Below are 14,378 nucleotides of genomic sequence, written 5' to 3'. Positions count from 1 at the left end.
TGCCAGAGAAAGAAGGGGCCAGATCTAGGGACCTTTCTATTTGTGCCAGACTAGGAGAGAGGGCTAGTCGCCCCTGGTCTGTGTTCAGAGGTCTTGTTTGATCTTTTTTCTCAGTGCTTTGGCCCTGGTCTTTCACTGAGATTCCTGGTTCCTTCTCAACTTGCTAATGCCAGAAACCTTTGAGGGCGATGACAAGAGGCAGGTTAGAAGCCCAGAGAGCTCTGTCCAGATTTGACCATAAGTCCCATAACCTTGGGATGTCCTTCTCATGTATGTATGTATGTATGTATATATGTATGTATATATGTATGTATTTTGAGACAAGGTCACACAGATCCTGGGCTGTTCCTTGAACTTTCTATGTAGCAGAAGATTACTTTGACTTTTGCTTCTTTTTGCCTGCACCTCCTGAGTGCGGGATTGCAGGCATCACTACCACACCTGGCTCATGGAGTGTGGAATTCAATCCCAGGGCCCTGGGTATGTTAGGTGACCCCCAACTAAACTGCACCCAGGCCCTGTGTGGGTTTTCATAAGGACCGCACTAGCATTTTGGCAGGGAAACATGCAGGCCTGATACGCTGCCGAGGGATTCTGGGCTCTCTGGCTCTTTCTGTCAGAGGTACCCCAGTCATTGTGAGGGCACAAATGGCTCATATTCAACAATCCTGTGCTATGAAGACATCTGAGAGCTTGCTGGCACCAAGCTTTTCCTGGTGTTCTGTGGGTCTACAGAAGCCCACCCTTGCTAGCCAGGGTTCCTCAACAAGAGATCACTATACACAGCCCCTCATTCAAGCTGGGCAGACGGCACAGGGGAGAGTTTTCACGGCTGTTTTGATAGCCTAGCTCCGTTCCATCCTCCCCACCCCAAGGTCCAAGGCAAGGGGCTAGCCCTTCTCCCCATCCCCACAGGCCCTTCAGAGAAAGCAGAGTCTGTGGGAAGCCCCAGCCCTTCCCCACTGAGGGGGCTGGCTGTCGGGCCTCTGAGGCTGCTATTGCTGAACACAGGAGCTTGTCTGTTTCAGGTGGTTTGTCTCTGGCAGTGACAGGAAGGGGATGCCAAATTAACACTGGGCAATAAATTCTGCAAAAGCCAATAAAACCAAAGCAGAGGGCTAGAGGGAAGAGGCACAGCAACTGATTAAACATTTTTGTTGGCAGTCATAGGCCCGGGCACATTTTCCAAGGCTTGCATCAAGGAGACATCTGGCGCTGGCCCAGGATTTGCAGGAGGGAATCCCAAGCAGAGAAGAGGGGCCAGGCATGGCTGCACCCTATCGAGATCCCAGTCTACTGATCAGCCTTTTCTGGGTACCTGACCACCACCAGCGACCTCAGCAAGCTAGTTAGGAAATGTCCTGGGAATTCAAGCTTGGGATCTTCAGGAGTTGTCTCGTCTACAGGTCGAGCTCACTGGCCATGAGCTACAGGAGTCAGGGCCGGGGGAGGCAAGGTTCCGTGCTTAGAATGCACACTACCCGGCCCAGCCCTACCCACACTCAGCATTCCGAACTCGAAAGCTGAGGCCCCAGACTTCCTCTTCTTTTTAGGGGAGAGAGAGATAGCAGAACTATTGGCAAGGCCAGAGAAGGCCCTGGGATTCTGGCTTCTTGAGTTCTTTGACCACAACAGAAAATATCTCTCTTTCTAGACTCACCCAGGCTGACCCTCCTTTCTGGCCACCTCCTCCTTCTGAGTCTGTGCTGTGCTCCCTGCCTCCAGCATACCAGCAGCTGTGCGTGCACCCGTGCCTCTGTGTTCCCAGCAGGCTCTGTACCTTACTTGTGTTTTCTTTCATTGAAAGAGCCGCCAGGGCTCTTTTCGGACAGATGTGTACCTGTGGTGGCAGGAGCAGGGAGCATCTGGGTGGAGAGGACAAGGGGCTAGCTGACCTGGTCATTCCTTGGCTCTATTAGAAAGCACTGGTTCCCCATGAAGCTCTGAGCCCTTCGCTTCCCACAGTGGGAAGCCCATCCTTTCCCATCCTTCCAGGAAGCCCCATGCGAAGCAGGTGCAAACCGATGTCCCACAAACACAGGCCACAGGATCACCAGGGGCATGGGAACTGCTCAAAAGAGGTGTCCCTCACTCCCTGTGTAAAAATCAAGGGATGCCTTGGTATCAAGGTTTGTCAAGTTACCCAGTGGCCATGCGGGTCTTTTCTGCTCACATGCTAAACCCAGGCTCTGGGAGATTCCAGTTAGCTTTCCAGATGTGTACGTCACCAACTCCAGAAGCACCAGGAAGCATCTGCCTGAGGCACCACTTTGGAAACACGGCCCTCTGTTGTCCTGGGGACACCTGCCAGCCAGGGACTGCATCCTTCCACAGGACCTGGTTAAGTACACTGCCCAGCCCTGAGTCTGTATTCTAGGCCTTGGCCCTGAGGCAAGCAAATCCTAATTGCTTCTGCCTTGGGTTTTCCTGGGCCTTGTCTCCTGAATACTCCTCACTGGCCACCCAAACAACTTCCGTTCTTCAGCTACATCATGCACAACCTCACCCACACAGATCCATCACCCTGACTTCACTGGATAACGCCTGTATAGAGTCTGGATTCTGAGCAGAGGTTGCCTGTTCGGAGACAAATCTCTCCAGCTGGGTTGGCCACCATGCTGCACGTACGCATCTGTGAACATTCCTTGTGCCGTATCCTGTGGTGAAACTCAGCCTCGGGGATAGCAGAGGGCCTGACACTAGGAAACTGTAGTGAAAAGAAGCCTGGGTTTCCTGGGAACCAGTCACCCCAAAGAGGAGATTTCAGGGCCCGAATCTTTACCTACCTCTGAGAAGAACACAGACAGTATGACCAGACTGATCCAGTGAATGACACCAGCAAACTGGAATGCACTGGAAACTGCAACGAACACAGTGGGGCAGGTTTAGGAGCGAGGACTTGAACGCATCAGTCTAGGGGGCCGTGTGGCAGGAACGCAGACCTCTGGGGACCCCGGGTGCTTGTAGGTACCTTTAGATCTGTTAGAAACTGGGTCAGAGAGGAAGGGCAACTGTACCCAGTGGTGTGTGGGGATGGTGGGAGAGCACCATGACCCAAATGCTTGTCTCTCAAGCAGCCGCCTCCTCGCCTCCTCCTCCTCAAAGGCCAGCTCTTGATTTCTCCTGCTCACTGCTGTTTTGTCCTTTGTGCCCTAGCCAGATGCACCGAAGAAGGGGTCATGGACCATAGCCAAGTTGTGGACCAGAGTGATAGCTTTGAGATCCCCAGCACACCATCTCCACAGCTCACGGTACTTTGTGTGGGGCTCTGGGCAAGCCTGTCTGTCCTTCCATTCTGAACTTGCTGGAGTGGGGTTAGAGGTGACAGCAGCATGCCTTGGAAAGATGGTGGGAGCTCCTGCCAGCGGGAGGGAGGGGATGATGAGTGGCAGCCACAGAACACGAAGCCTGGGGCCCACTGAAGTACCTGCAGCTGGCACTGATGGTGTCTTACCCCGTCCTCAGCTAAACAGCCATCCTTGAAGGCCCTTCTAAAGGACAGAAAACCACAAACTGCCTCCAAGCACTCGCAGGTCACGGTTTACGTGCTAGTGAGGCTAAAAGCAAGGTGCCGGGATCCAGGACAAAGGTGGGGTGATTCTGGTAGAAAGAGAGCAGAGTGGTCTCTAGAGGAAATTCTCTGGATGAGTTAGGGGGATTTGGGGGGCAGGAGGAAGGGATGTTACAGTACACAGGCTATGTGGACTCCCTAGAGGGCCTGTTTCAAGTTCCCCTGGGGTCAAAGAAAGATATCTTCATTGGCTCGGGCTGGCTTTCCCAGTGTTCTAGAATCTCTGAGTCCTGTGAGTGGATAAAAGTGAGGTCTTCAAGCAAATCCAAGAGGAAGAAGGTTGCAATAGTGCGTTCCAGGAGAGAGACACTCAGGTTCCCTGGCTCAGGGTCTGTATGACCATCAAGGGATGAACCCCAGAGACACTGTGAATTCATCCCCATTCTGAGCCGCATGGGTACCAGTGGGAACAGAGAGGCTGAGGCCTGTGTGACTCTGAAAAGACCTCAGATGATTTTGGAAACATAAAAATCTCTCTCCATTATTTCTCAAATGAATTCTTGTGCCTTTTTTTACGGTTTGCTTTAGAAGAGCAATAAATCTCGGATTGTGCATTTTATGGAATTTAAGATGCCTTTTATGGGCTGCTATCGGATCTCCCACCAAAATCAATCTCCTGGATACTTAATTTTAAGCAAAATTCCAGTGTTGGCTGGGTTCTCAGGTCTACCCAATGCCTCGTCACAACCTGAGAAGGGGAGGGCCCCAGTCCGATCCACCACAGGGAAAGAAGGCCGCCGTTCTGGTCAGGTCTCATAAAGCACCGAAGTCTGGCCAAGGGCGGGGGAAGCCTACAGCATGGTTTAATTGAAGCCAGGCTGAGTGTAAAACCAGGACTGAGCACTTCATGCTGGAAGATACTTTAATTGGAACCAAGGGGCCAGCGGCTACATAAAACCCAACTAGGCTTATCAGACAAAAGCAGTTCTCTGCTCTCCCAGAGTGCAAACAAGGCTGGCGTGTCTTGGAGGGAGCCGGGACAACCCCTCAGCACAGGAGATTCAGTGAAGGATTTGGGGACATTTGAGAAAAAAGAGGACAAAATGGGTTTGGGGGTGGCTGAACCTCTTCTCCCGGATTCTGTCGATGGTGGAAAATAAAAGCTCTCTGTAGCGAGTAGTTCCACTTTTAAAGTATCTGTACTTGAATCAAGAAAGGTGTGTGTGTGAGGGAGACTTTTCCATAAGCTATATGCTCATCCACAGCCAAGAGCCAGACACTTGGGCCCCTGGATCCTTGGTATACAAAGCAGGGGTTTCCAAGAGTGGAGACAGAAAGCAGGCCTTCGCCCTGACAGCCATGTTGCCACAGTGTACTAGAAGGTATCCGTTCTGCTGGCGTCCCAAGCACCAACCCGTCACCACCATGAGGCCAGAAGGAACCCTGCAAGTAAGGAAAGTGGCCAAGCAGCTGGACAGCCTGGAGGCTTGATGTCTGCTGGTCTGTTTCTCTGAGCTAGGTTAAGTCTCGCATTCCCACGGACTTCAATTTGTCGGCTTTGTCTGTAAAATGGGGTCCTGCCCTATCAGTCTGTGCACCACATAGTCCCTGGCAGGGTTGGAGGTGTGGGTGCAGAAAAGCATCTTCAAAGCCATCCAGGACACATGTAAAGGATGCAACCCCCACTTCAGACTGGCACATACATGAGTGCTGTGGCCGCTGTCTAGTTACTACAGGTGATCAACTTCCCAAAGCAGAACTCTGGTTAAGCCAGAAAAAAAATAAAAATCAGCCTGGAAAATTCCAAATGAGAACAATGATGTATATATGTATATATAAAAAGACGCACACAGGCGTCCCCAACTTCTGTTTTGGTCTCATCAGTTCCTGATCATGGAATGCTGGGGGGGGGGGGAGGAAGAAGTGGCCATGCTGGACAGAAGAGGACAACGTGATATCGATGGGGACAGAGAAGCTGCCAAATGTGTTCCCTCCCCAGCAGCAATCCCCGTGGGCGACCGTGGGGCCAGCAGCCTGCAGTGGCACGGGCTGGGCCAGGGACCCCCAAGGGACGCAGATGCACAGTGAATATTGACATATGTGTTTGTGTATGGATCTCTCTTGCTACTCACACTGGAGGAGCTTCATATCTATCAGAAGTTCCAGAGTCAGGAGAACCACCACCAATATTACACAGGCTACCAGGAAACTGTTGAGACTCGCACTGAGCAAAAATACCTGCCATACGGCTGCTCTCTTCCCACAGCACGGCTTCAGCCAGTTAGACCTGTAGGGACAAAAGCAAGAAGAGGGCTGAGGGGCTGAGGGGTGAGGGCCTGAGGGGCGAGGGCCTGAGGGGTGAGGGCCTGAGGGGTGAGGCCTGAGGGGCTGAGGAGTGAGGGCCTGAGGGCCTGAGGGGCTGAGGGGTAAGGCCTGAGGGGCTGAGGGGTGAGGCCTGAGGGGCTGAGGGGCTGAGGGGTGAGGGCCTGAGGGACTGAGGGGCTGAGGGACGGTCCTTGCCCCAGCCTTGCCTCAAACCAACAGCCTGGCTGCCCTGGGCCTGGGCTTCCTGGTGCTGGGGACAGGAGAGAGGGCCTTGCTAAGTATGCTAAGCAAGCTCTCCACTAAGCTCCATCCACAGCCGGGCTTCCTGAGAGGATAGTCTTACTCAAGAGGCCACGGGAAAGGGGGGGGGCGAGAATCATAAATAGTAGAACAATCTTATTAGGGGACACAGCTGTGAGTACAGGTTGACTCCAGGACCTTACAGGAACTCTCTGGGATTCAGGCTTCTCAGCCTGAAGATGGGTGTGAAACTCACACCCCACAGGTGAGTCAAACTTGCCTCGGCGGCACGGACCATACAAGACAGGCTGTTGTCATTACGTTTCTATGTATCTCAGAACCCAGCCTGCGTGCTGGCATCTGGGGAAATCTGTTTGCGCTCAGAAAATATGCTGAGGCCCTCAGTGGATGGAATTAGATTTTTTTTCAGCTATAAAAGAAAGACTTGGCTTGGATCCCCGCTTATCGGAACAGATTCTCTGAACATCGGTGTTACGGGGTGTTAACAACTGTTACGTAGCAAAACAAATTGCTGCCATTGGGTAAGGCTGGGGGAATCTGAGTCAAAGTTAAACGGTCATTTGTTTGTGGGCTATTCTAGTCCCTTTACTACACTGCCATGCCTCACTGTGCACCACATGGATGCCACCTGTGTTTACCAAGCTGCTCAGGCCGGGGCTGCCTTTTGTCAGAGCATCCCAGGGACTCGCACTCTGTATGGACCAACTCTCGGGAGACATTTATAGGGAAGATGAGGCCTCTGAGACAGACTCTCCTGAGTAGGTTGGGAGTATGCATGAGGCCACAGGAGTTCAGAACAATCGAGCTCTTTGGGTACTAGATCCCCTCCCTCTGAGGCCGGAGAGCTGTAATCAAACCTCACCGAGTTGGTTGGTTAGGACCCATTCCTGCCTGCCCATCTGGTTGTAGGTAGAAATATGCATCCTAAAGGGGCTGAGACAAGCCAGGGAAATCTTTACTTTGGGGTGTGGCCAACTGCCCTGAGATCATGTGCAAAGACATCTGGTCACGTTGGGACTCCAGTTCCCCTCTTGGAAATGAAAGACTAGTGTTGTTTTAACTCGTAGAGTTGTCGAAAGCTAAATGAAGGACTGTATCTAACCTGAAAGCACAATGGCATGGTGATGATGATGATGATGATGATGATGATGATGGTGATGGTGATGGTGATGATGGTGGTGGTGGTGGTGGTGGTGGTGATGATGATGGTGGTGGTGGTGATGATGATGGCCCAAATGCTTGACCATCACCACATCCTTCCCATCCAGAGGGAGTCAGTCTGCTGCAGCCTGCTGCAGGGAGGACCAATGTCTTCCTCCCGAAGACTCAGGGGCCAGAGGGCTGGGAAGGCAGCTCTGCTTTTTAGCTATCTCTGAAAGAATGATGTGGACACTCTCAGAAGGCGACTTTTCCCTCATACTCGTGCAGAAGAAGCTTGAACGGCAGAGGTGAGAGCTTTGAAGAAACCTGAGAGAAAAAGGGGCTGGCCTACGTTGATCTGGGTGCTTTCTAACAGCTCTGGGAATGAGTGATGGTCTCCATCCCTGGCTCAGTGGTGACACCAAGAACAGATGTCATCATCTCCAGAGTCAGGAAGCAGGTCAGAAACAGAAGCTTGAAGATGTCAGCAGGTGATGGAGGAAGCTTAGCAGATCGGTTTGGATAGGGGAAGACTGACATGAGTTCCTACAAAGCCAAGGGGACAGGGTGAGACAGGAGGGGGGCAGCTGGGCTAGAAGAGAGTGCTTCTCCTTAAGAGACAAATGGAAAACAGGAGTCACAAAGACCATTAGGGGATTTTTTTGGCCCCTTCGCAGGTAAAACTTAAAATGCACTGTGTTGACACTCTTCTCATTTTCTCGTGGGCTCCCACAGGCCAACCAAACAGAAACCACAAAGAGCTAAGTCGATTTGTCATACTGCCCCTTCTCCTGCTGACTTCCCTGCTCCTCTCTTCCTTTCCCACATGCCACTCCTATTTCCCCTTCTGCTTGGCCTTTTTGCACCGTTTACACCCCTCAGTTTGTGCGCAGCATTCAACCTGGCATTTGTGGGAACTCTATGCAGTGTCCTTCCCAACCAGTGGTCTTCCGACAGCATGTATTCTGTTCCAGGCCACTAAGGCACCTCAGGTCCAGCCCTATAACCGCTACTGTTAGTGACCACTAATACTGGTGCCATTTCATTGTCACTTGAAATGGGAGTCAAGCACCTTTGGAAGCTATAAATAAAGCAGGCAGCTGGGAAAACTGTTGGTGCTGGGTGATGCCCAGTGGTGAACAGGAGGCCTCGCCCTCATGGTCAGTGGAATCAGCTGGGCATTGGGCCACCTCCTACCTTGTACATCTGATGCATGTGAGCTGCATTCTGAGAGCCTGTTGTTCCTTCTCAAGCAAGGGAAGGCTCAGGCAGATGGAAGGACTCAGAAAGGAGGCAGGGACAGATCTGGATGTCAAATAATGCTGTGCTTCCAGCATGGCCCTGTGTCCCAAGTCAGCAAAACCGTTATATTGTAGTGAGAGAGGAAGTCAAACCAGCTATCATGTGCTACAAGGTCATGGGCACCTCAGGGAAAACCCAGAGCTTGGAAGGACGCAGGATGGTGAAGAGTTGAACAGACGTTTGAGACCAGGTATTCAGGATCATCCCCAGCCTGACGACCTCCACCTCTTCAAGTAACTTGAAAAGGACTATCCCAGAGGGCCTTCTTGACTGTTTATATCCCCTCACGAGAGGCAGGGAAGGACCTGGGACCTTCACTTGACCATTCAGGACTCCCTACCAGCTGCTGTATGCAATTCTGCCATAACTGCACAGGGTTAGAATATATATATGTACATATGTATATATTATATATATTCAGTGGAGGGAGGCTAGGAGAGGGTAAAGACTTGGCAATTCAAAGGTTCCACCTTTTCGGGGAGAAGCACCCACACCCCTGCGGACACCTCCCATTCTCTCTAAGTAAGCCCAATCAACTTGTTTCCTGGAGTGAGCTCTGCAGGGAAGCTGCTTGCTTTTGTAGTTAGGACCTCAGGAGGGCTGACACTGTTTATGTCCCTCCCTGGGAAGGACTTTTAGCAATGTCAAATGTTCGAGAAAGTTAAGAGCAGCGCCCGCAGGTCTCCACAGGTCTCCGGGAGAGAAACAGGCCTGCCTGGGTACCACTAACATTCTCCTCGGGATACCGGGACGTGAGCCAGTAGCTGGCTTAGGGAGTGTGTGTTCGTGGCAAAAGGAAGAAGTTCCCGTTTCTAAAGATTCCTGCACGGTTTAGCGCGGTTAACTAAAGATCCCAGGACCGACTGGGCTGAAGCCTGGGCACAGACTGGGAAAAATTGCTTTCTGGAGGCCTCAGCCCATCAAAGCCCCGGGGTGGTGATATCCCTAGAGTCGCCACCAGAGGGCAGGCTTGTCCCTAGTTCCCAACACGTGCTCCACGAGGCAGGGGCAGCTCTGGGGCAGGCTTGAGCTGCCCAAATCGTGCACACCGACAGATGGGCCTGCAGGCGGGTGGTATTCCAGAGAAGTTCCGGCACCCCGCCTGAGGCCTCGGAAGAGTCGGGGGTGGAGAGCAGGTGAGTGCCTGTGCGCTTTATAGTCTTAGTTGTTTGGGTAACATATTGAGAGAATAAATTCTAGAATATGCAAATGAACTTTGGCAACTCCCCAAAGGCTCTTTTATGGGAAGTAAGGCCACAGGAGTGGCCTGGAAGGCAGGCAGGCAGGCAGCATCCGGCCTCTGCTCTGTCACGCAGTGTTCCCAAGCTTGGCCCTGAAACAGCCCCATCCTAGAGGTGAAGTAGGCCATGTGGTACGGACCAGTCAGGCCTCAGCTTCTTCCGCTCCTCCAGGGCCAAGCCTCTTCTACCCCACAATCCACTGCGCGCTCAGGCTGTGGAAGGGAGAATTTGGGATGGGCAACAGAAGAAACTGTGATTTGTTCTCCTGGAAAGGGCCCGTGGAGATGATGGGGACACTCTAGCCGGTCTGAAAGGTACTCCACAGGCAGTGGAGATGACCGAAGGCTGATTTCCCTGGGAGGACCAGGCCAGAAGACCTTGTTAGTTGCCCATTTAGGTCGCTGTCCATCAAGTTCCCAAAGAACAGAACTGAGGGGAGGTCAGAACGAGTCTAGAAGCCGCTGAGGTGAAGCCTGGTGCATCAGGCTTTTCCTAGGCCATCTCCGGCCGGTAGGAGGTCTTCTTCACCAGTGGCTTGGAGGCTTTCCTGGAGCAGAACTCTCCAATGATTGATGACAATAAAGGCCTTATGCCCCTACATATGCATAAAACCACAACCCGGTGTATAAGGTTTCAGGAGATGCAGAGACTCCTTGACTCTCATGGAGGACCACCAAGGGAGACCTGGGTGGTCTATTCCCCACCCCCACACTCAGCTTCTTAAAAGAGGGAACCTTAATTGAGAAAAATGTCTCTGTCATACTGCCTGTAGTATGGAGGCAAATTTGGAGGGGCATTTCCTTGATTAATGAAGAGTAGCCCACTGTGTGTGGTACCGCCCCTGGGCAGGTGGTACTGGGTTGAAACTAGCAAACACGTAAGGAATCAGAGGCGTTTCAGGCATCACCCAACCTCACCGTAGCTTTGGATCTGAACACATGCTGTCATGTGACGAAATACCAATGGACACCTCTGACACCTTGGCTCATTGCTGAGACAACCAGAGGTTATGAATTGCAGGGCTTCTAGTCTATGTGCGAAGCTTTCTGCTCTTACGAAACAGGAGTTTCACTGTGGGAAATAGAAACGTCCAGTATTTTTATTTTTCTATCGTCTTTCCTCAGTACATGTTAAATTAGTGTACATTTAGATCGCACTCTATTAGAATGTCTGGTTTTTAAAATTGCTTGTTAAGATGCTGACAAAGTTCATTTTAAATTTGCTAAAGGCCCAGCATCCAAGAGCAGAGGCAAACAGACCCCCGAGAGTCTGAGGCCAGCTTGGCCTACATAGTCTACATGCTTTTACAGGAACAAAAATCATTAAAGGGATTTTAGCTTGGGATCAGGAAAGACTCTCCAATGATTTGAAACATACATGTAATTTTTGCTATATATTTATGTGAGGTGATGGTCTCAACATTGGAAATTTTAAAAAATCAAAATATTGGTGAAGATCCTCTACGCTAGAGCACCAAAGATTCAGTCACGATTTAGTTCTTTCTGTAAAGATGAACCGGTACATTCATCTTACTGCTATGCAAATTTGGTTTAGTTTTCAGTAGGAAATTATATATATATATATACCAGAGGACTATTTTAAATAGATTCCTTTATGACCTATTATCAGTAAATGTTTGATTTGTATATCTAGTTTATATCCCTGTGTGCCTTCAGTTATATAATGGGTTCTTTGTCCTTTGCTTTGAGTGGGAAAAGTTTAAGGAGCCCTGGTCTGGCCCACATCTGTTTCTATGATCCTGATCACTGTGCTGTGGAAGCCACTGAACTTGATGGTGGCTTTGACAGTCAGCAACATGTCTGGGTCACCCCTTTGTTTTTCTCTACTGTATTCATTGGATAGCTAGAACCCGGTCACAGAAAGCCAGGGGGTTAACAGAAATCCACCTCTCTTCTTAATCTATGCTTCATTTTTGTTGGCTTAACAGACACATACATGCTATGCTCTGTGCACCAGGCAGTGGTGGCACACACCTTTAATCCCAGCTATGTTGACTAAGTCTTGAGTCCAGTGTTTGGGGTCTTAGTTTGTTAATCCTAAAAATGGGATGCCTGCCTTTGCAAGAGATACTGGGGGGGGATCTGAAATATTGAAACTAGCATCCATGAAGCTAGCCCGTGTCAGGACAATGATGGTTTCCATACATGCATTTCCAGATAGGTTATCTGCTTCTGAGAGGTGGTAGAATACATAGCATTCCATATCTAGGCACTGTGCAGGGTGTTGGGCCCAGGAGGGGAAGGGAGCCTTCGTCTCCACAGGGCCTAGAACCTTGTAAATTAACTCTGACTTGCAGTGAGCTCCCAGCCCTAGTCCACTCCAGAGACAAAGCAACAGAAGAGATAAGCACAGCTAAGCATGACTTCTCCAAAGAGACACCATCCTGTGCTGTGAGAACTGCCAAGCCAGTGCCCACAGATATGCCCTTTAAACGGAAGACCTGAGGTGGTTGGTGGAGTAGCCCACGGCAGCACACACAGTGCGGACGCACGCCGACTCTCAGGCTGGCTGGGAGAGGCTTCTCACCCAGACCTTTGGGGAAATGAGTACATTTCAGTTTCTAGGTGGGCAGCTGCAGTTCTGCCTGCTGAGCTAAAGGTTAGCTCCACGGCCCTGGGAGAAGACAGGAGGCTGTGTACGGCTGGGCCCACCGGAGGCTAACCTGTGCCTGTCCAAAATCTTATATCCTTTGAGTCCTCAGAAGTACCAATTCATCCTCTGGGAGAATGAATGATGCAGTGGCAAGAACAGAGGGTGGGGAGGCAGGGGCTGTCCTGCTTGGCAAGTTGCTTGACCCCTCTGACCTCTGTCCCTGCTTAGGGGACTAGGGACATGACCCACATATCTCTGACGGGTATGGTCAAAGTGGTCCCAACTCGTGGCAAGGCCTTCAAGTTGACCCAGAGAAGGGAGTAGGGTGCTGTTAGATTAAGGGCTCTCTTCTACCCAGAGACCCCTCAATTCTGTGACCTGGCCACAGGTCTAAGGACATCCTCTGCACTAGCCTTTGCAACTGGTGCTCATGGATGAAGTCAACTTCCTGACCCAGTGGGAAGAAACTAGCTACAGTCTCAGGCAGTGGGAAGAAGTCTCAGGCCTACAGTCTCAGGCACCGCCTCCTCTCCCCTGTCCTGTCCCTCTGGGTTGATAGGAGTTTGGCAAATTCTGAGTTGGCCATGTACACCTTTCTTCTCTTTGGCCTTTCTTCTCTTCTCTCTGGTTCCTGGATGCCTCCACATTTGTCTGGGCCTCTCAGGTTGGACATCATAAGCCTTGGTTCCCTTTGCTTTCTGCACCCAGGCTCCCTCCAGGCTGAGCTCAGGTGCCCAGTCCCACCCCTGACCACCAGAGGCACTCTGCCGCCACCTAGTGGTCCCCCAAGGCTGTACACCATGTATGTTGTGAGCAAATGGGGATGGTGAACATTTTAATAATGTATCTGTGAACTGATTGCTGAGTCAATTAAAAATGAGGGCCTCCTGGACTACAGTGAAATGATATTGCCTGTGATCAATACATTTTGTATCTTAACTAAATCTCTATTTGATAGTTGCTAAATCTCTATTTGATAGAGAATCCTTGTGAAAGCCTGAGGCGCTCAGGGTGAACAAGGACACCCAGCATGCCAGAGGGAGGTAGTGCTTTATTGTCAGCAAATCTCACTGGCATCAAGAAAGTAAGATAACGCATCTCAACCTTTCTCTTCCCTTCCTTCTCTTCTGTCTCCCCACCCTTCCACAAGTCATATGACACGGAACTTACCAGGCTTCATACCTGCACTGTCATAGCAGGTGGACATGCCTGTTAACCCTGGATGCTTCTGATTTTTTTTAAGTTTTATTTATTATTTATACAGCATTCTTCTTGCACTCCAGACGAGGCACCAGATTTCACTATAGATAGTTATGTGCCACCATGTGGTTGCTGGGAACTGAACTCAGGACCTTTGGAAGACCAGCCAGTGCTCTTCATCTCTGAGCTATCTCTGCAGCCCCACACTTCGAAATTCTTACTACATAAACTTGTCATGCTCTGAGGCAAATCCAATTTCTTTCTTTTAGGCTGACTTTGTGGAGAGGAGTGGAGCCACCAACGGAGCTTGGAGGGATACTGGCTGCAGCTCAGCTTTGACCTGTGGGCATGAGAATCCTAGTGCTGTTCCCCATCCCCCTTTCTATGCTCTTCCTCAACTCCACGTAGGTCAGCTTACACCACTCTCCAGGGGACCTGGGTTTTCGCATGTCATTTTGTCATAGTGCTGCCCATTGATTCTCTCGCTCACCTGGCCATTTAAGCCATTCCTTTATTCTGGCAGCGTGCTCTCTACCCCGGCCCTTGCTAGAGGGAACTTCCTGGCCCAGAGCTGGGGTCGGAGGTGGAAAGAGTCCAGGGCCGTGTGCACCTGCCTGCGAGTTGTGAGGTGGGAGCGAGGGAGCATTTTGCTTACAAATTGTCTATCTGTGGATTTGTTGCGTTCCTAATCAATGACAACATGACGGAAGGGCTGTGGGAGCACGGAGGGACAGGAGGTTTCTGGAGATGCCTCGTAAGGTATTCTGCAAAGAGGCTATTTTGGG

The 14,378-nt window shown here is 50.9% G+C and overlaps 1 protein-coding gene across 2 annotated transcripts in view; it reads right to left on the bottom strand.

Annotated features, from left to right (window-relative positions):
* Window positions 1-14,378, bottom strand: part of Tmem266 (transmembrane protein 266) — a 103,498-nt gene that overhangs the window by 29,949 nt on the left and 59,171 nt on the right. Inside the window, exons 4-5 of one of the 2 annotated variants that reach the window (XM_021656237.2) lie at window positions 5,644-5,798; window positions 2,787-2,860 (exon numbers count right to left, since the gene is read on the bottom strand). In XM_021656237.2, coding sequence (XP_021511912.1) covers window positions 2,787-2,860; window positions 5,644-5,798 — 229 coding nt within the window. The remainder of the gene's footprint in view (window positions 1-2,786; window positions 2,861-5,643; window positions 5,799-14,378) is intronic. The other variant, XM_060374206.1, reaches the window with a different exon arrangement.

Source organism: Meriones unguiculatus, chromosome 1 (genome assembly GCF_030254825.1).
Source record: "Meriones unguiculatus strain TT.TT164.6M chromosome 1, Bangor_MerUng_6.1, whole genome shotgun sequence".
Taxonomy (NCBI): domain Eukaryota; kingdom Metazoa; phylum Chordata; class Mammalia; order Rodentia; family Muridae; genus Meriones; species Meriones unguiculatus.
This window is presented reverse-complemented; position numbering and strand designations above follow the sequence as displayed.